General features: G+C 36.5%; 1 protein-coding gene across 1 annotated transcript; it reads right to left on the bottom strand.

Annotated features, from left to right (window-relative positions):
• Positions 1-11,680: 11,680 nt before the first annotated feature.
• LOC132160223 (interleukin-3 receptor class 2 subunit beta-like) lies at positions 11,681-19,717 on the bottom strand. The gene is made up of 14 exons (XM_059569959.1): positions 19,666-19,717; positions 19,467-19,598; positions 19,264-19,384; positions 17,947-18,116; positions 17,746-17,843; positions 16,224-16,356; positions 15,993-16,128; positions 15,767-15,918; positions 15,471-15,601; positions 14,220-14,409; positions 13,846-13,951; positions 13,191-13,257; positions 12,646-12,743; positions 11,681-12,509 (listed from the first exon to the last, which is right to left on the bottom strand). Exons 2-14 carry the CDS (start codon positions 19,555-19,557, stop codon positions 12,110-12,112), a joined length of 1,893 nt encoding a protein of 630 aa, XP_059425942.1. The 5' UTR covers positions 19,558-19,598; positions 19,666-19,717; the 3' UTR covers positions 11,681-12,109.
• Between the last annotated feature and the right edge of the window lie 1,579 nt (positions 19,718-21,296).

Here is a 21,296-nt window from a genome sequence, read left to right as displayed (position 1 = left end):
CCACTTTATAAAAACAACCTTCGTGCACTGCCTTTCCAGGTTCAGGAAACAGTCCTCCATAAAATGCGCTGCACAGATCTGAATATTTGGGTTGAATTGTTCTGGAACAGTGTTGTAAATACAACTTAACCACTGATTTCTAGTTGTGTCCTCTTTTGGAAAGCCAAACAAAGTAGTTTTGCTTTCACAACGAAACACACCATTTCAATGACATTACGGCGGCGGCAACAATACTACAGTGAGAATGAAAGTCACACCTTCTTTCTTTGCATGAACAATTGGGTAGTGTTATGCAAATCTTCCTACACAATGATGTAGACATGTGGGGATATGTTTAAACAAGGTGTTTTAGGAGGGGTGGATGAGAGAATATCTTCTTGGGTTTGAGACTTTAGTCTTTGCAACTTTAGGGATCTCATCTTAGCATGAACAGCTTGTAACACTCCAAAGAGAAAGGAAAATTTTAAATTGCATCACATGACCACTTTACACCTAAAATTACATCAATAACTTCGTAGTAACCGCAGAACAATGTACTAAGAACCACTCAGAACATCTTTGCACCACATTGCAATGCCCTGACAACCAGCCCACAAAACATAAAAACTGCATAGCAATGTGCTAAAACCCACTCAAAATACTCCATTGAACTCCCTAGAAACCACATAGCAACACCCTGGCAACCACCCAAAAATCCTACCATTGAAACTGCTCATTTTTCTTATAGGCTTTTTGTACAGGGCCTGATGCCTGACATCAAGATAACACTAGCAAGAGAGAACATTAAGTCATTAGTCTCGTGGCTAATTGTGTCTTTGCATGGCAAATGGACCCATTTACATGATGAATCACACGAACACACTCACAGTGAGGAGGTCTTGGAGCACCAGACGACCCTCATTAGTCGTTCTGCAGCTATATAAAGAGCTGTAGTCCATCACTGTGATGGAAAACGAGCATTCATGAATACTGCATGTGCACCCTAACTTTAGCACTGAGCACAGCTAGAGGCTACAAGGAGAGTCCGACCTCAAATTTACTACAACTAACACAACAACATCAAAGACAATAAACATAAACCAGAATAAAGGAAAAAACAACAGCAGTTTTATATAACTAGCTTTATAAAACTAGACTTTCAGGTCAAAGGTCAATCCAGGAGTGCTAACATGCTAATGCTAACTTTACTCTTAATCACTTGTTGTAATCAAACACGTGAAATGATTACAATGGCACTGAAGAAAAGACACCTTGAACCAACCAAAACACCCTAGCAACTGGTGTACTAAAAACAACCCAGAACATCTTAGCAACAACATGATGACACTTTGGCAACCAACCATAATACCCTAGCAACCACAAAGCAGTGTACAAAGGAACAGACCAAAACATCCTAGCAAAATGCATAGCATTGTTCTTAAAAACAAAAAACAAAAACAACAACATAGCTACACCCTGGTAACCAACTTGAACTTCCTAGCACCTGCATAGCAATGAGCAAAAAACTCCTAGAACACCTGGGCAACCACCAACACCTCAACATAGTAACACATTTGTAATACCCTGGAAACTAAACAGAAGCATATAAATGACATATTTAACATGATAAAACATTAAATTTTAAACATTTACGTCTATTCATGTAGCATAAATCTACTTACAATACCATAGCAACCCCATAATGACACCCTGGCAACCAACCAAAATATCATAGAAAGTGCATAGACTTGTGCTAAAAAGTCAGAAAAAATTCACCAACAACTTGGTTACCAACTGTAACATTATAGTTCCTGCATAGCAATGGGCAAAAAAAATCTCTAAGGGTGCATCTCAATCAGCTACCTGGCTCCCGGTCTTATGAAACAGTATATCATGTACACAAATTCGTAACTGTTAAGTTCCCTGAATCACAGCACGTTGGGACAGTGATCACTCGAATTACTGTGACATGTTTCCGCATAACGTCAATGGACAACATTGTAGAACATCATCACTAGAATTAAGAAACCACAGGCAGCACCAGTTGAATTTTTATATTATTTCTTAATCTCTTTAAAGACATTCTTCTGTTACATGCTCTTACAACATTTCAGCCGAATATTAATTATAAATGTTAATTAGATGTGTTCCTTAGCAACCATAGAGCAATGTGCAAAGGAACACATAGAACACTTTTACAACTGCATAGCAACGTGCTAAAACCACTCAAAAATTTGTAATGACCTGACTTCTAACCAGAAGTATAAAAGATTACTTCGTAATAACCTGGCAACTAATCAGAGTCATAAAAACTACTTACAATACATTAGCAACCCCAAAATGATACCCTGGCAAATAACCAGAACATCCTAGCAACTGCATAGCATTTTGTTAAAAACCACTCAAACTTGGCGCGTTCCCCCTGCATTTTTACGCCACGGTATGGTTCACTTTTGGGGGGATTTTCACTGGGTACAGTATCTGGTACTTTTTTTAGTACCACCTCAGTTGAGGTTCCAACCTAACCGTACCATTACCAAAACGTGATGTGTAAACTCTGTTGATCACAGATTGGCCGGAAAGAATCATCACTACCTGCGTCACAAACACAAAATAACTGTTAGATTTAAATCAGCACAGCCAGTGAAGGATCGAACGCAACTGTTTTGAACGAGCGCACCTTTTTTACAACCAAAAAGTTCAGACATTCCACTCGTTGATAGCAGAGGAGCGGATCCAGCGAGAGCTTGATGGGGCGATCCGGAATGAAAAGGGTTTTTTTAGGAGTCGCGGCAGAAGAGGCTGCGTAACTATAATGACCATCCCCTTCAAAGATGGGCAAAAATGTCTTTGAACACCTTAGCAACAGCATTAGGACCTTAGTAACCACCTAAATGCATAGCAACAAGCTTTAAAAGCTACTCAGGGCAACACTTTGGTAACTAAACAGAACATTGTGCACTTTTTTAACACAATTTAAATGTATTCATTCACTATAAACTACTTCAAATACCTAGTAACCAGAAAGCAATGTGGTAAAACACATTCAGGTCAACTTTGCAACTGCATCTCAACGTGCTAAAAACACTTAGGACATCTTAGCACCCTGATCTCACACAATCTTCACTAAAAACGAAAGCAGACTTTCAGAAAACAGCAAGAGGAATGCAAAATGAGTTGAATGGAGGCCCATATAGGTACATGTGAAGATTTTCTGACTGTCACTACATGCTTGAGTTTGGAAATCAGCCAAAATGCAGTCGTGTTCGAGGCCTATGGCAGGTCTCAGCACAGTTCATGAAGGGACTCCACCTCTTACAAACACACACGTACACGGCTCTTTTCTCTACTTTCTTCCAAATGACTCTTGCACATCTTGATTGTGAATGGCAGTTCTGCAGATGGAGAGAGAGAAAGAGACAAACATCAGAAAGATAGAGCATGGAGGAATGTATGGTTAAAGGGGAGCTCACAGTACACTCATCATTTATTCTTTCTTCTAATGGCCAGCTCAAGCCAAAAAAGGATGGAGGAGAAGAAGGGATGGAGGGTGAGGGTGGATAAAGACTCATTTAGAGGAGTTTAAAAGGCCATATGCTACACTTTTGTGGCAATTTTCGCAATAAGGTTCATTTAAAGCTGCGTTCACGCCAATTTGTAATGGCTGTAATACCAGTGACAACATGTGATGATCTACTCAGAGCTGTTCTACATCCTCAGTCTGGGAGTTAGTGCCAAATTAATTTCTAAATGAATCTGGCATCAGTGAGGTGGTTCAGCGATCACATAGTCCAAGTCATAGCTCTCAGAATGTTGCAGCTTACATGCTGTAATTACGAGTTCTCCAACCATGTGAGCACTTTGGCAGTGTTAGTGTTGCCATAGAAACACATAATTCTAAATCCAAAGACTTGGAACTGCTTCTAGTAGAACATCATGTGTTGTCATTTCAGACTTTCGGAGGTAATTATGACATGGCTTCTAATAGTTTAGCGATTTCATCTGTCCATTCAATCCTTGTTAATGGTAAATGAACTTGGCTTGCAATTCTCGATGGAGGCTCGAAACCGAGACTCGAATTGAGCTCCGAGCACCCCCCCCCCCCCTTTGTGATACTACATACAGGGAGGATAACAAACAGTAGAGGAGATGGGGAATTGGAGGGAGGCCGGAAGAATTGTTGTTGGGACGTTGCAATGAGTGCTGCTTCTATAGGCTCCTATTGATTACTGACAAGGACTGAATGATTAGGCTCTTCCAAAAGATACATTTGAATCTTTATATAATTCTGAGTCTACTTGGAACAGCTCCATGAAGACCATCATGGTAATTTATGACATTGCTTACAATGTTTTATTTTTTATTTTATTTTTGCACCAGAATGTCTCAATTTTTATGAACATTTCTTTGAGACTTTAAAAGTTAAAGGTGCTCTGAACAGATGGGATGATGGTGTTAGTTGAGTTCAAGATTGCAGCTGTGAGTGTAAGATCTAAAACAGGTTGTGAGGGTTATATAGGCTATTTTCAGTGCTCCAACTTCATCTACGGTCACACTGCCAGGATAGGCCAAGTTGCAGAACATGTTGATTCTCCAATTAGATAATTTTTCTGGCTCCATATGGTGACCAAAATCTAAAATCTAGTTATTCCAAGACGTGAGATATTTCACCATGTATGATACAAAGTCTGTTTATGAAACAAGGAAGTTTACTGTTTTTAGATTTCACATCAGAAATGCCTTTCATTCAAACAAAGTCAAGACCTAATAACCAGATATACACTACTGTATCACTGTAACAAGCTTCATGGGGCAATAAACAAAGAAAAATGGATGGTGGTTAATGAAAATGGGGTAAGAGGGGAAGGGTGTGAATGAAATGGCAAAAGGAAAGATGGGAGAGGACAAAACAGATGGGATAATGGTGGTAGTAGAGTTCAAGAAGCAGCTGTGAGTGTCAGATTTAAAACAGGTTGTGAGAGGCATATAGGGGGACAGGTGGGATAAAGAAAGGTACGATGAGGGTTGAGACTTTGTGAGATTGAGAAACAAAGATTAAAGAAGAAGAGAAGCATGAACATGTGAAAGTGTAACTGTAGGAAGTGAAATGGTTGGTAAGAGGATGCACCTGATGGAGGAGGGGAATGAGGAATGGGTGAAGGTGTGGAGAGGTGGGCCATAAATCTTGAGAAAATCGTGGAAAACACAGCTGTTTCAGAACAAGCCAGATGTGAAAGACGAACAAGAGGGATTCAAACTTCAGGATGTACTGTAGCTTCTCCTGCACTGTTGTTTATGAACTTTTAAAACGTGAATTTAGAGCTCGGTCTCATGAAATGCGTATAAAATAGTATGCCAAATAAGAACAAAAACTTGTGGTATTGATTTGCAAAAATTTACTTTGATGTGCATTTGACTTGTATTCTTGTATTCGGTAATGCGATATATTGCGACGATTAATATGCACGATATTGTTAATGTTATCGTGGGCACTTCTAAATACCGTGAATAAATATACATTACAAATTATCAGAATTTTTAATGCATTTTAAGAATAGTATTCCCATCAGCTGCTTAAAATGCACATCGCTGTATGCTGCTTGAAAGAACAAAGAAAGAACAAACAAGCACGCATGAAAAGCACATGGAGGAACAAGTGAGAGACACGCTGAATGAAGGCACTCTCTGACAGCAGATGGCGCTAAATGCAGCCCTTACCCTGTAAACACAGTAAATAAAGCAGCTGTTAATTTCTAAACCATATTTAAACAATCTTAAATAACCATTCAGTTTTGTGTTTTCCTTATGGTGTTTATTACAGAGCCAACTAATTAAATATTTAGACTTAATAGGCTATTTATCTTCAAACATTCTTTTTTTTTTTATCTGGACTACAAATGCCCTAGATATTGTTTGAAAGTGTTTTGATATTTTATTGTTCATTCACACTTTACATTATGGCTTCATTAGTTAACATAAACTGCCAATGAAAAAATTATTCTGAACATTCATTAATCTTAGGTATTCCAATATTTAATAACACATGTTATGCAACTGTGTTATTTAATGAGCTAACATGAACTAAGACTTTTAAGATTTTTTAACAAAGATGAATAACTTCTATAGTAAATGTAGCTATTGCTCATTGTTTAGCTGTGCATTTATTGATTGAGCACTATGTGATGTCAAGTCAAGTCAAGTCACCTTTATTTATATAAATACATTGCGTCAAAGCAACTGAACAACATTCATTAGGAAAACAGTGTGTCAATAATGCAAAATGACAGTTACAGGCAGTTCATCATTGAATTCAGTGATTTCATCTCTGTTCAGTTAAATAGTGTCTGTGCATTTATTTGCAATCAAGTCAACGATATCGCTGTAGATGAAGTGACCCCAACTAACCAAGCCAGAGGTGACAGCGGCAAGGAACCAAAACTCCATCGGTGACAGAATGGAGAAAAAAACCTTGGGAGAAACCAGGCTCAGTTGGGGTGCCAGTTGTCCTCTGACCAGACGAAACCAGTAGTTCAATTCCAGGCTGCAGCAAAGTCAGATTGTGCAGAAGAATCATCTGTTTCCTGTGGTCTTGTCCTGGTGGTCCTCTGAGATAAGGTCTTTACAGGGGATCTGTATCTGGGGTAGAGGTCTTCACAGTGCACCCAAGGTCCTGGGTCTGTTTAACATTGTGTGTAGGCCTAATACCCATGCGATCAGAGTCATCAGACTCGGAGAACACCTGGCCGTGATCAGACACTGCTTGTGTTTTTTGTAACTTGCAACTTGTAAAATTAGGAAAAGAACAGAGTGAGCAAAAAAAAAAAAAAAACAGCGATCTCTCTCTCTCTCTCTCTCTCTCTGCCGTTAGAAGCAGAGCGCGCAGAATGCAAGTGCATACACGGTAATAATTGCAGACTTGACACACTCATATTTAATATATTTCAAATCAGGTGAACTGTCACATGAATGTTTTTTATGACGCTCAAATTGCGTTAAATCATATTTTAGGATGATCCAGCTAACACGCATGTGCAGTCTCGAGCACGTGTCATGCATGTGCAGTCTCGAGCGCGTGTCATGTTTCTATGGCAATCAGTGAGGGACAAACCGCGCTTTACTTTTCTCCCATTTTTATACTAATATAAATAAACCGTTTAATCTTAAAGTTTTAGTGGTCAGATTCAGACTCGACGCAGAGCAGAGAGCACAGAGATGATAGCGTAAGCGGCCATGGCACTGAAGGAGCATTTGTTATTATAGTTCAAAAGGGCAAACAGTCGAAGTTATTATGCGAGTTAACTCGAGTCAGAATGTACATGAGCACATTTGCATTTGTCATCCGTCACCGTGACATCAAGTGGAACTTTGAAGCTGAAATAATGAGTGGATTAAGCTTGGACTTGGAATAACAAGCGGAATAACATGGATAACTTTCTTGTCTGAGGATTATAATGCATCACAGACAGTCAGGTACAAGGACGAGAGACTATGGCTCCTTAAATTAAGATATAGGTTTTTTTCTCGCAACATGTTTATTGACTTGTAATAGCAATTTAAAGTGGAATATGTGACAGTCGGGTCAAGTCAGGTCTGTGTCTTCACGATGGGTTCGAGTCCAGCTTTCAAATAATATACGAGTCCGGGTCGGGTCCTGGTAGGCATTTCTCGGATCTGATCTACACGGGTCCGGGTCGGTTCGGTGTAGTACATTACGGGTCTCTTTCGGGTTCGGGCACGAATTTTTGGACCCGTGAAGACCTCTAATCTGGGGCTCTAGTTGTCCTGGTCTCCGCTGTCTTTCAGGGATGTAGAGGTCCTTTCTAGGTGCTGATCCACCATCTGGTCTGGATACGTACTGGATCTGGGTGACTGCAGTGACCCTCTGATCTGGATACAGACTGGATCTGGTGGCTACGGTGACCTCGAAATAAGAAAGAAACAGACAAATATTAGCGTAGATGCCATTCTTCGAATGATGTAGCAAATACATAGGGTGTTATGGGAAGTGTTCCCGGTTCCGGTTTACCTAGTTAATGCAGCCTAAAAATCCTTTAACGGATTTGGATATTAAAAGCATATTAGTATGTTATGTGCAAGCCAGGTTAAAGAGATGGGTCTTTAATCTAGATTTAAACTGCAAGAGTGTGTCTGCCTCCCGGACAATGTTAGGTAGGTTATTCCAGAGTTTAGGTGCCAAATAGGAAAAGGATCTGCCGCCCGCAGTTGATTTTGATATTAGGTATTATCAAATTGCCTGAGTTTTGAGAACATAGCGGACGTAGAGGATTATAATGTAAAAGGAGCTCATTCAAATACCGAGGTGCTAAACAATTCAGGGCTTTATAAGTAATAAGCAATATTTTAAAATCTATACGATGTTTGATAAGGAGCCAGTGCAGTGTTGACATGACCGGGCTAATATGGTCATACTTCCTGGTTCTAGTAAGAACTCTTGCTGCTGCATTTTGGACTAGCTGTAGTTTGTTTACTAAGCGTGCAGAACAACCACCCAATAAAGCATTTCAATAATCTAACCTTGAGGTCATAAATGCATGGATTAACATTTCTGTATTTGACATTGAGAGCATAGGCCGTAATTTAGATATATTTTTGAGATGGAAAAATGCAGTTTTACAAATGCTAGAAACGTGGCTTTCTAAGGAAAGATCGCGATCAAATAGCACACCTAGGTTCCTAACTGATGACGAAGAATTGACAGAGCAACCATCAAGTCTTAGACAGTGTTCTAGGTTATTACAAGCAGAGTTTTTAGGTCCTATAATTAACACCTCTGTTTTTTCAGAATTTAGCAGTAAGAAATTACTCGTCATCCAGTTTTTTATATCGACTATGCATTCCATTAGTTTTTCAAATTGGTGTGTTTCACCAGGCCGCAAAGAAATATAGAGCTGAGTATCATCAGCATAACAGTGAAAGCTAAAACCATGTTTACTGATGATATCTCCCAAGGGTAACATATAAAGCGTGAAGAGTAGCGGCCCTAGTACTGAGCCTTGAGGTACTCCATACTGCACTTGTGATCGATATGATACATCTTCATTCACTGCTACGAACTGATGGCGGTTATATAAGTACGATTTAAACCATGCTAATGCACTTCCATTAATGCCAACAAAGTGTTCAAGTCTATGCAAAAGAATGTTGTGGTCAATTGTGTCAAACGCAGCACTAAAATCCAATAAAACTAATAGAGAGATACACCCATGATCAGATGATAAGAGCAGATCATTTGTAATTCTAAGGAGAGCAATCTCAGTACTATGATACGGTCTAAATCCTGACTGGAAATCCTCACATATACCATTTTTCTCTAAGAAGGAATATAATTGTGAGGATACCACCTTTTCTTTCCTTTACTAACTAGTTCTTTGGGGTCAAGTTGTGGTTTTTTGATGAGAGGCTTAATAACAGCCAGTTTGAAAGTTTTGGGGACATATCCTAATGACAATGAGGAATTAATAATAGTCAGAAGAGGATCTATGACTTCTGGAAGCACCTCTTTTAGGAGCTTAAAGATGATGTCCGAACTGATTACACTATATTTTATGTATTGCACTGTATTATATGTAAAATAATTTTCTATTTTTAAACTGTCTTAAATTCATTTTAAGTCAATTTATAAATCATTTTCAAGTTCTTAAATTGCTTGTTTTATTTTTGTGATTATTTTTCTTCGTGACTTTTTTTTTTACTTTCTTTTTGAATTACCATTGTGTACGAAATGTGCTATATAAATAAACTTGCCTTGCCTAGCCTTGAATGTTAATGCATTAACTAAGGTTATCTAATGAGGTCTTATTGTTAAGTGATTTTTTTATATATATAGTTCTTTTGCACTTTAATGTGTAAAACATTTAACTTTTATATATTTTTCTGTATTGCTTTATTGTTTTAAATGTTTAGTTATTTTTGTTATAAGAAAAAAAGTTATTTAACCTGTTATTCTGTATTATGACCACTTTTTTAAAACAAAATTTCAATACCGTGATAATACCGTATACCGTTGTAATGAATTAAACCTTCCTATTCATCCGGAAGAAGGAGGCGGGAACCGGCGGACAATCCAATAACACTTTAATAACAAAATAAACACAAAACAGCGCACCAGCCCCTCACGGACGACTGATGCGCACAAAATAAAAATCAAAACACAACTAATGCCCAGGCCTGGTCCTCTCTCGTCCTTCACTGTCGTCGCTCGAGTTATATATCCTTACATCTCCTACGTGGGACTCGAGACCGGCGGTGGGCCGCAGGTGCCACTGATTTGCCCAATCACTGCCGGCCTCACTCGTGTTCCCACGTCCCTCGGCCCCGCCCCACTCCCCACAACCGTGATAAAAGCGTTATCAATTAACCGCAACAGGAAAATTTGATACCGGCATATCCCTAGTGTGCATATGATACGCAGTTTTCGCGTACATATGATACGCATCTACGCCACAACCCTAATCCTACCCATTGCGTAGCATAAAGATGCCAAAGTCAATTTTTGCATATCAGTATGATGAGTTTTTGTTGTACCACAAATCTTGCAGGATATTTAGAAGAATTTTCATGCAGTTTCTGACCTAGTGATAAAAGTGCGTATTTGTGTTTTTTGGCCTGCAGCCCACATCCAGGTGTTGAAGATACAGGTGAGATATCCATCCATCAGATTAGGTGACACACAAACATCACATTCAAATAGGTTGTTTTGATTGAACTCAACCTAGTTTTGAAAGTGAATCTCTGTTCTGTCATTCATTTTTGCAGAGCGTGACAGAGTACGTCTCCATATCGCCTTATCTCTACCTCTTTATTTTCGTGCAGTCACACCGTTGTTCAAATGACAGCTGTTTCCTTTGACAAGCAGACCTGCACTGCCTGGAGAAACACACGCATATGCACATAACGTCTCAAAATAAGAGAGTGAATGGTAATTACTCATTCTTAAGAGTCAAACAGCTGTTCACTGCACGCGTCTACAGTCATTCAGAAAACACACAATGAAAGAACAGCCAAGGGGTGACAACTTCAAAAGAAATCAAAAGAGCCAAGATAACACAAACTCTAATAATTTGTATTTGAGAGGCACTTCTCTCCAAAGAAGCTTAAAATAAATATATCAATATGTCATCCCCAGGAACCGAACCAATGACCCTGGCATTGCTAGTGCAATGCTCTATCTGTTGAGCTAAAGTAATAAAACCAGCTACAGGAATAAAGACACAAACATTTTTCAAATTGAAATCTCATTTGATTAATAAAATGCCATAGTTTTTTTTTTTTTTTTGATAACAAAAAGCACATTTCTTCTAGTTAAGCTCAAAAATATTTTTTAGACTATAAATTGTGAGTAAAAATATACTCAAAAATCCTTATCTTTAATCCTTATTTTAAACATATATTAAAACAACTATCAAAATTCACTGGGCCGTCAAATACTGGAGTGGAAAATTAGGGGCACTTGGAGTCAAAAAGGTTGAGCACCACTTCTCTAAACTAAGACATTTTGCTCAGGAAAAATACTCTGAGAAGCGGGAGACATTGTATGTTTTTCATTTAATATTGATGTCTATAAGAAATAATTGAGATATCAAATTTGTGATGGTTTTTTTCTTTCTGTTTTACAGGTACTGAGTAAAATATTTAGTTACAGAAGACACAATATCCAAGATTAAAGATCAACTACATTTTATTAAATGAAACAATAATGTACATGTAAGCTTATAAAGCAAGGGGCAAGAGGGGTGTTTAATCCTGCTCTACGAAAACCAATGATTTAAGCCCAAATGTACTCCAACACACTTGCCTGAAGATTTCCTGTTGTTCATGTTCATTACATGATTTTATGTTGTTCCTGTTTCATGTTTTATTGGGTATATTTAATTGGGGTCAGAGCTGAACTCTGCAAAACAGTGGATCTCCAGGAGCAGGCTTGCACACTCCTAACATCACCCAAAGTCTCCAACTACAGTAGCTTATGTAATACTGTACTCTGGTGGTCACTACAGAAACAGCAGCCATGAGTTTCTGGGATTTCCTTTGTTATTGGATATCTTTGTACATGTTTGTATTCTTTTAGATGAGCTGAAACGTATGCTGAATATATAAATATATACTCCACTCAGAGTCTTCCTGGAGCACTTTCTGAAGAAGGTGGATGGAAAACATCTTTGTTTAAATCTTGTCTTAAATTTGTCTTTTGTTTAGGTGAGATCAAATTAGGCTTAGGGCAATTCATGTACCTGTCGCCCATTTCTACATTCAGACAACAAGCCTCTTGCGATGCACCCTGGCTAGTGCCAACAGAAGTTGCAGGATTCTGCATGTATCCCTCTGAACATGGGAGAACTGGGTCATGGAAGTTGGTGGTACGAGGCTGAAATAGACCATTTATTCCCTTTGCATTCCCAGAGGAACACACGGACACAAGGCATGGATCATCAACGTGCAAAACCACCGGACTGCCCTCGGTTTCTCTGCACTGGTTGCTGGCATCAGCGGTTAAGGTATTTTCTGAATCGCTGCATGGAAAAACAAATCATTGCCTATCACATTTATCTCCCAGACTCCACTATTTATCTCTTTACAAAGAATTTTACCACTTCCCATTCCAGAAATTCCAGAGTGTTCCAGGAATAGAGCCTACAATTTACTTACAATGAGGACAACTGTAGATGGACATCTACAATCTGAGCGTTACTGATATCAGGATCCTTCAATTCGGTACAGCAGGGGAAGTGCTCCGTCTGAGGATGCTATCGGTAAACAGGATGTTCACACAGTCAGCTTATGATTGTGTACTATGTTTAGAAGATTATAGGTCTCGTTTATATCTGGTAATAACGATTTAACAAGAATTAGATGACATTGATAAATGCAAGTGTCCAACAAATATCCTGTTCAATCAATTAAACTGCGTTAGAAGGTAGTCACTGAATGTACCCATATTACATTTGTAGTTTAAATCTTAAAGTCAAAGGCTCGCCCACATTCCTGTCAATCATCTTTTGTTCTAAAACAAGGGTTTTTCAAATTTGTTGATAATTTTTGGCTTTTAAAAAAAAGCAAGTAGTCACGATATCGTTGATTTAATCGACTTTAGCAAAATCCGAAAATGTTTGTCACTACTTCGGTTTCATCATACCAGATGTAAACAAGGCCATAGCTGATGTGATGTGGTCCAAGTCCAGGGCTCAACCTACCTGTGACACCTTTGAGACTTTGCTGTGGACAGGAGAGGGAAGAGACACGTCCCATTCTCTCAGTCTTCTGAAGAGAGAAAAAGAGAGAGAAATGTGTAGTTGCGTTTTAAATTCCCTTTTTCTCTCATTGCAATTGACCCTTCGCCAGAAGCTTGATTGACAGGCATTTTGACCAATCATAATGCTGAATTTGCCCTTAGAGATTAACATCAGTGGACTTGAAAAAAGGTGTGTATTGACGTCTTTCCGCGATTGAAACAAGATACCTTCTGATGTTCACTCATGTTTATTTTGTGCTATAATTAGACAGGAAGAGATGATCAATTCACATGCCGTTTGAAATGAGGCGCTACAACAGATACAACTATCTGTCACACGTTAAAGTGCCACAAAATGGTATTTATTGTTGGAATTTCTTTAAAAATAAAAAATTTGAAAGCTGAGGCCTTGTTTCATACGAGAAGTAACCTTCTCTGTCTCGTCTCTCGGCATGTTGTCAGTTTCCTCTTTGCTCTGTGATGTGTTTTTCACTGCATGAGAACATGATATGTGGCGTGAGGGCGTCATAGTTTGTCGGACATAGCAACAGTAACTAAAGAGGGCGGGTCTTTGCAAAGGGTCAATTGATTATTGAAAATAATTGTACAAAATTTACCGCTGAGCGACAACCAGAATGATAAAAGCTATGATAGAGACAGCTGACGCGAGAGTCGCAATGAGGAAGTACAGGAGAAATGTAACTAGATGTGGCGCAAGAGCTTCTGAAAGAAAAACATACATTAATAAGATTTATACCAAGGGTGTCCAATCCTTCTCCTGGAAGGGCCAACATCCTGAAAGTTTCTACTGAGTCTAAAGACCCTGATTAGCTGCTTCAGATTTGTTAAGTTAGGGTTGGAGCTAAAAATCTGCAGGATCGTGGCCCTCCAGAAACAGGTTTGAACACCCCTAATTCATACAATGTATGCTGTTATCTTGTATTGTACAACAAAGATATATTGATATGTAGGGAGTGGAGTCATCTCAAACCAGGTCGTGTGGTCCAGTGGACGGGGTCGCTCCACTCTGAGGGATATCCAGAGTAACGCCATCCTGAACGTCTGGATGCGCTCACATTACAGCGAACCTGAGCACAGTACTCTGAGGAACCCTGGAGAGAACGCTCTGATATAGCAAACACCATCTCTCCGTCAGAGAGAAAGAAGCTCTTTACATCCTCCTACAGAGAAAGATGAGGTTAACACATGCATGAGAGAATGAAAGTGGGTGTTTGTACAGCTATGGCACTTTTGACCTTGAGGACTTTTGGAAGATACTTTAAACTCTCTTAAAAGCACTTTTTGAGAAGACATATTTATTTGTCCACTAACAATGTACAAAAGTGTATATATACAAAAAATTGTAATTGAAGTAATATTTTCCTTGATTTCATATTTTTCTCAAATTTCCTTAAAAATTATTATTTATTTTTTTTTGTGGAAAAGGCAAATTTGGTTTAAAAATTGATGTTAATCAGTATACAATAAAAGTTGTATTATTACTTATAGATTAATTTAATAAGCTTGTTTAAAATGTAAAAAAAAAAATTATTTATTTAGCATTATCAAAGGCATTAAACATTACATTAGTGAGTTGATTAGAGAGTAAATAGTGAGTTGATTAAAAACCTAATAATTAATTCAATATTAAAAATTTAAAATAAAAGCACTTAAACACTACAAATATAAATATTTTATTTGTTTATACATATGTCAGTGCATCTATTTAACAACATCAGAGGACTGTAAACTTGAACGTGTTGTTAAATTATTGAAATATTAACTTTCTCAGCAATATTTCAAGCAAATATTACATTGTAAGAATTCGGCTGACAAAAATGTTTGGGAATCCCTGCATTACATGACCAAACAATATTAAACATGAAAACAGTGACATTACACGCCCAAAGTCTTCCATGTTTGAAATATTTTTATTCAGATTTAATAATTTACTGCCACTGTGTGAATAATATGTAATCATGTAATCCATAGAAAAAGTAATATTAATCTGATTATACGTTTTTAAAATGTAATGTACTCCAATTACTTAAGTACTTAATTTTTGGAATCGGATTACTTAATCCAGATTACATGTAAACCGTTACTATCCTGCACTACATACAGTATATCAAAGAAGTTAAAGAAACATTACAATTATAAATATTTAAAATATTGCAAAGACAAACAATATTTCGTGTTTTATTTTGTATTTTAAAAACACCCTTCTATATGTAATACTCACAGGAGTTAGTATGCTCGAGTACTTGAGTTCAGTAGTGAGAGGTACAGTACGGTACTTTGTTAAAGTCCAGTTCAAAATCCAGTCTTCTCCTCTCAGTTCAACGCTCAGACCCGTGGGACAAGAAGGCTGGACTGGATCACATAAACCACCGATAGAGACCAGATCAATGACACAGCTCTGAGAATCTGTAGAAGTTTTAATTAAACAGCTTTCTGGAATACTTGATTCTGATGAGCCTATCAGGATCTAGCAGGCAAGTATTTTTAAAAGGGGGTTTTATTTGTAGATGTACAAACTGTGTTCGTAAGAGCGGATCACTTTGGTCACCGGCACTGGCGTGAGTTGCACCTGCAGCACTCCAGGCTCAAAGACACTAAAAACACCAACCATCCTCAACATAGCTCCTTTATTTGTGACCTCCACCTTCTCAACACATTCCCACTCGTTTCTAAAAGAGAAAGATCACACTTGTCAGAGCTAAAGACAGCGTTTACACCATCTAAAACGCTCTCGGACACTCACGGTGCAGTGGAGTGTGTACGGTAGGACAGTGTGTAGCTGATGTACTGGACCAGATCTGTTTTGAGATCCCAGCTACAGCTCAAATTATTCCCGTCGCTGAGCACACAGTTTAGGTTAGATGGACCGGGGAGAGAGTCTGAAACAAATAATGGTCAATAATACTCCAGGACACCAGGGGGCTCCACTTGCCTAAAGATAAAAGACTTCCACTGGGTTTTCTTTTATACTCACACTCAGATATCAGTTCTGGCCTGTCGGTTAAGCCCTCGGTTCTATTCTCGCCGTCTTCCACTTGTTTCTGTGTTGGTTTGTTGTGAACTTTCCCGCCATTTTTGTCTCTTATTATTTCATGGGCAATTTCGAACTACAATGGTACAACACACAATTCAATTTGACAATTAAAAACAACAAAATCACTTTGTTATGTTTAAACCTCCAAAAAGCACGAAGAACTCTTGTAATATAAGTCTTTGCAACAGTCTCATGGCAGCTTGTAGCTATTTTATGTTTTATCGAATTGATGGCTAACACCGTGTCCTAATCAGATGTGACGCGACGCAACAAGATTCAAGCGACTAGCACCAGACGCGAAATAAATACACGACACAACAGAATCACTCTGATTTCCTAATGAAATGGACACCTAATTCATACATATTAAACCTTTTTAATATTATTGAAATACATACTGTGTGACTGACACCATCTTTGTTGGAATACGGATTGTTACACATGTTGGCTCACACTGAGTTCGCAGTTGTTTCCTTTAGTTTATTTTTTAAATCTGAGGTACACTATCTATTGTTGCTTTCAGTATGGCTATAAAGGTCATGCAAAATGATATTCAAACTCACGTTAGACACTTTTAACATGGAAAAAACACATTATCAGTAAATTAGATTACCATTGTTATAGTTTGCATGCTGTTGTTCCAGCCGCGACATCGCAGAAATAGATATAATTTCTAAAATAGATATAATTTCTAAAATAGAAACTTTGTGTGTCGCCGTCCCCGCTAGTTAAGAAAAGATACCTTTTATCACGTGTCGCAGGCATCATGTGTATTTAGTACAGGGTGTAATTTGTGTGAAATGTTTATGTTTTTGTAAGATCTGATTAAACTATAACATCAAGGTAGTGGCGAATCTTCATGTTATTTATTTTCCCTTAAAATTATGTTTTCATACGAAATTACCAACTTGTAAAACCAAGTGTGCCGCACACATCCTGAAAAGTGATTTTGATCGCCATCTGGTGGCTGGCTGAAGTATAACGGATACATAAACGAAATGGGACGTAACATATCTAAAAAAAAATTTGAAATGCATTTTAAATAAAATTTGCCCAAAGATAGTTTCCATCATTTAATGTAGTTTTTTTTCCCCACACTGATGTACATTCAAGTGTTTGTTTTTGTGTTTATATCATTAAAAAAAGGGTGGTGTGTTCTTGATTGTTATCTTGTGATTGCGTCTGTGAGAGTTTGGGCAGAACTTGTCCTCACGATCACTACTGCGCAGACATCATATCCAAATGATGTCATTTTCGTAAGATGACACTGAACATACTGGGTTTGCCTTCACTTTTCTATAGTGGAAGGATGTGAAGATGCATTGTCTATCTTTTTTTACAGTCTATGTGTAAAACACATTGGTCTTTTTGAACATAAGGAAGTCAAAAATCTTTTTCAAAGACATTCTCGTGTCAGTTTAGCATGACCTTTGACTGAAAGTGTGGTCGTTTTGACACTCACTGAGCGCTCTCGGTCATGCTTTCTGATGGGGTCAGAGGTCAGAGGTGAGGGGGGAGATGTGTCATCTAGCTGGTAAAAATTCCAGTATGGATCTGCATCTATTATAGGGAAGTCAAGAGTAGACTCAGCTTAAGCATTACATAAACAGCCAATGCTTAGGTGTGACTATGGTATACTGTAAATCTATTGTACAAATTGTACCAAATCTTGTGAGTCTGAAGGTCCTGGAAATGCTAGAAGAGTGTGCCATGTAGAAGAAGAACAAGTCATCAAAGCCGATGGCAAATAGAGATGTGTTATACTGACATGAAACTCTCTCCTTCCCAGTAGGATTCTGGGAAGGGTTAGGAGTCTGAACACAGGGCGATACTCTGAAATAAAGCAAAAAAATTATAAAAACAAGCCATCATAAGATATATCTGAGTCTTTTAGCTTATTGTATGTGTCATGGACTGATCATGGATCAGTTTTTAGATTTTAAACTGTGTAGATCCAGAGTGATTTTCAAAACATTTTCCTAAACTACTTTTTCAACTATTATTTTACTCTACTATGACTCTTATTAAATTAATATACAATAATTTATAGTATTTTATACTGTATTCACTGAATTGCTTAAATGTTTTAAATATTAATAAATACATTTAATATAATAAAATGAAAAAAAAAATTAAATTATTAATTTATTATAATAAATATTACATTAAGAATAGAATGGTGTATTATATTATATTATATTATATTAGTTTAAATACAACTCAGATAAAAACTACTGAAATCCTTCAGAAGTATATCTACATATTATTTTGCTAAATGTTTAATAAAAAAAAATCGCTGTAAATTGATCAACTTTACTGTAAAACAAAAATGCAGAGATGGCATTTCAAGCATTGCTTACAGAATACATTATTATTTGAATAAAAACAAGACAAAATTGTCTTTTTACACGGAATATGAAACATTCCCTTTCCCAAATATTCTAAAGCAATTTATAAATTTTTACTTAAAAACATAATTTGAACAATATTTTACCATAAAAGCATACAGGATTGCCTTTGAATATAAGTCGTCTCTGTTGATAATAAAGTAATTCATACTGCTGTTTAAAAAATGATGTAAAATATTTTATAGTAGAAAAGGTACCAGAAATATTTAACCTGTCCAAAGTAGTTTAACTAAATATATGACCATTTTAGCATTTTAACATTTTATTACAATTTTCCTAGTACAATTACTGACATTGTTTAACGTAATGTATAATAATATTACTTAATTATTTTTACCTTACTATTATTCATATACCAACACAACTGAATTATTTTACTATTATTGCTCTACAACTATACCATTCCTGTGCCTAAATTATTATTGCTTTACTATTATTACTTTTCTAATATGACTAAACTATTACTCTACCATTACTACTCTCCTAATATGCCTAAAGTATTATTCTTCTACTATTATTGCTGTAATATCAGCGGTAATGTCCAGTGATCTGAATGAAGACGTGGCTCTCACCGGTGGTCATCTGGATCCATGTGGAGCAGAGAGAGATGAACATGAGGATCGTCTCTCCAGCTGCAGCGGATATGAGAGCGGTAGTCATTACGGCACTCCAAAGACTCCAGAGCAGAGGATTCTGGGAACAGAAGATGTAAAGCAAAGCTAGAAACACCCAATGATGCTGAAACACAAGCAGATTACAGTAAGACAGCCCTAACCTGGAGCAAACGTGTCAAGCTGAGGACATCTTGGGCGGACTGATGTCCACAGAACAGCCAGAGTCAAGGAGATAGAGATGTTTGGACGCATGCCTGAACAACAGCAGGCGAAGAGGACGGTTCTGATAATCCCTAATAACAAGAATAATGATTGAAAATGATTCAGAAACATCTGTGCATGAAGGACAGTTGAGCTTACCGTCCAAGCGCTTGTTCTTCTGCTTCACACTGACATCCTCAAGTGTTATGAACTCGTGTGTCCCTGTGCCAGCTTGACCTCAAATGTGTTTACTTTTTAAAAGTTTCAAAACTGCTTCGTTTGCAGATTTCGATGTGCCATACGATTCCTTCCCCTAAATTAGAAAGTAAAACTGCATTAAAAAAAAATCGCAATATGCCAGTCTAATCATCTATAATAACTAATATACTCACATACTAATTATTATATTATTGCAAATTTTGTAAATCATATTTAATATTCTATTAGTATAAATAAAAAAACTTTAATATTTAATGTTTCAAAAACACTGAATAAATTCATATAAAAGACTATTATTAATTTAATAGCTTACTTTTTAAATATTTTAATCATTCATTATTGTGTTAAATTATTATTACATATATATTAAATTATAACTTATTCATTATATTACATTACTATTTGAATATAGAATATTTTTATTTATTTTTAATTTAATATTTAAAAAACAATTAAATATGAATTATATGTTATATTCAATTATTAATTTAGTTACTTACATATTTTAAATATTAGAACGAATAAATATTACATTATTTTTAATTGTATTGTATTACTAATTTAATATATAACATAATATAAATCTTATTTTATATTCTATGCATCATTCATTTTTTATATGAAATCAAATTCGATTTAAAAAGAAATGTAAAGTCTGTCATTATTATTGTTCATTGATTAAATGTTTTAAATAATAACATGATCAAATATTAGAGTATAGCAAAAATGTTATAGAATTAATATAATATCTTATTTTCTATTCTTAATTTAACAGATTTGAATTTTCAATATGAAATTATAATAAAAACCAAAATGTATTAATATTTTTAAAGTAATATAGAATATTTTAAAATATAGATATTAAAATAAAAAAAACATATTGAAACATTAATAGTACATTACATACTTTTATTAATTAATTGCTTAAATGTCTTAACCATTATTTAATATCAAATTATCAACTATATTATTAAAAAAATATTACATCGGAATAGAAAATAATGGAATGTTTGGAATTATATTATTTTATATTATTAAATTACATTGTTTTTTTTAGGATTAGCACTGCCTAATTTACTACCAAAAGACATAATATATAAAGGATGTGACGAATCCTTTATATTTATCGTACAGTAACATAGTTTAATACCTAAAACTAGAGTTTTACTGAAATCACTAGCTCTAAGTATGAGCGATGTGCTAGTGAAGCTTGACTTAGCAAACACGGCTAATGATTAGCTGTAGTTCATTCATAGATCAGCCTCCTTCCACACATTCATCAATCAACCTCACACTCGCCTAAAGAGTGTGTGTGTGTGTACGCTGTGAATGTGAATATGTGTGATATACAGTATATCAGCACCAATCCCTGCTTATATTAAAGTAAAAAATGTACACATTTATAATTGTGTCACATAAGTCAAGATGCGCCACACATCAAGTCACCCGTGATTTTTTGACAAGACTTTTTTTTTTGGCAATGAAAGGAACTGAAAGAAGAAGTTTGCTAAAAACTTCACCGAACAAGAAAAGTGAAATGCCACACAATCAAAACTGCTGATAATACAGAA

This window comes from Carassius carassius, chromosome 16, assembly GCF_963082965.1.
Source record: "Carassius carassius chromosome 16, fCarCar2.1, whole genome shotgun sequence".
NCBI classification, from domain to species: Eukaryota; Metazoa; Chordata; class Actinopteri; order Cypriniformes; family Cyprinidae; genus Carassius; species Carassius carassius.
The sequence above is the reverse complement of the archived record's forward strand: the minus strand, read 5'-3'. Positions and strand labels throughout refer to the sequence as shown.

Coding starts and splice junctions, on each gene's coding strand:
- LOC132160223 (XM_059569959.1), bottom strand. CDS start 19,557: ATGCGTCCAAACATCTCTATCTCCTTGACTCTGGCTGTTCTGTGGACA. Junction 19,385..19,466: donor GCTTGACACGTTTGCTCCAG/GTTAGGGCTGTC, acceptor TTCTGTTCCCAG/AATCCTCTGCTCTGGAGTCT. Junction 16,129..16,223: donor GCCAGAACTGATATCTGAGT/GTGAGTATAAAA, acceptor TATTTGTTTCAG/ACTCTCTCCCCGGTCCATCT.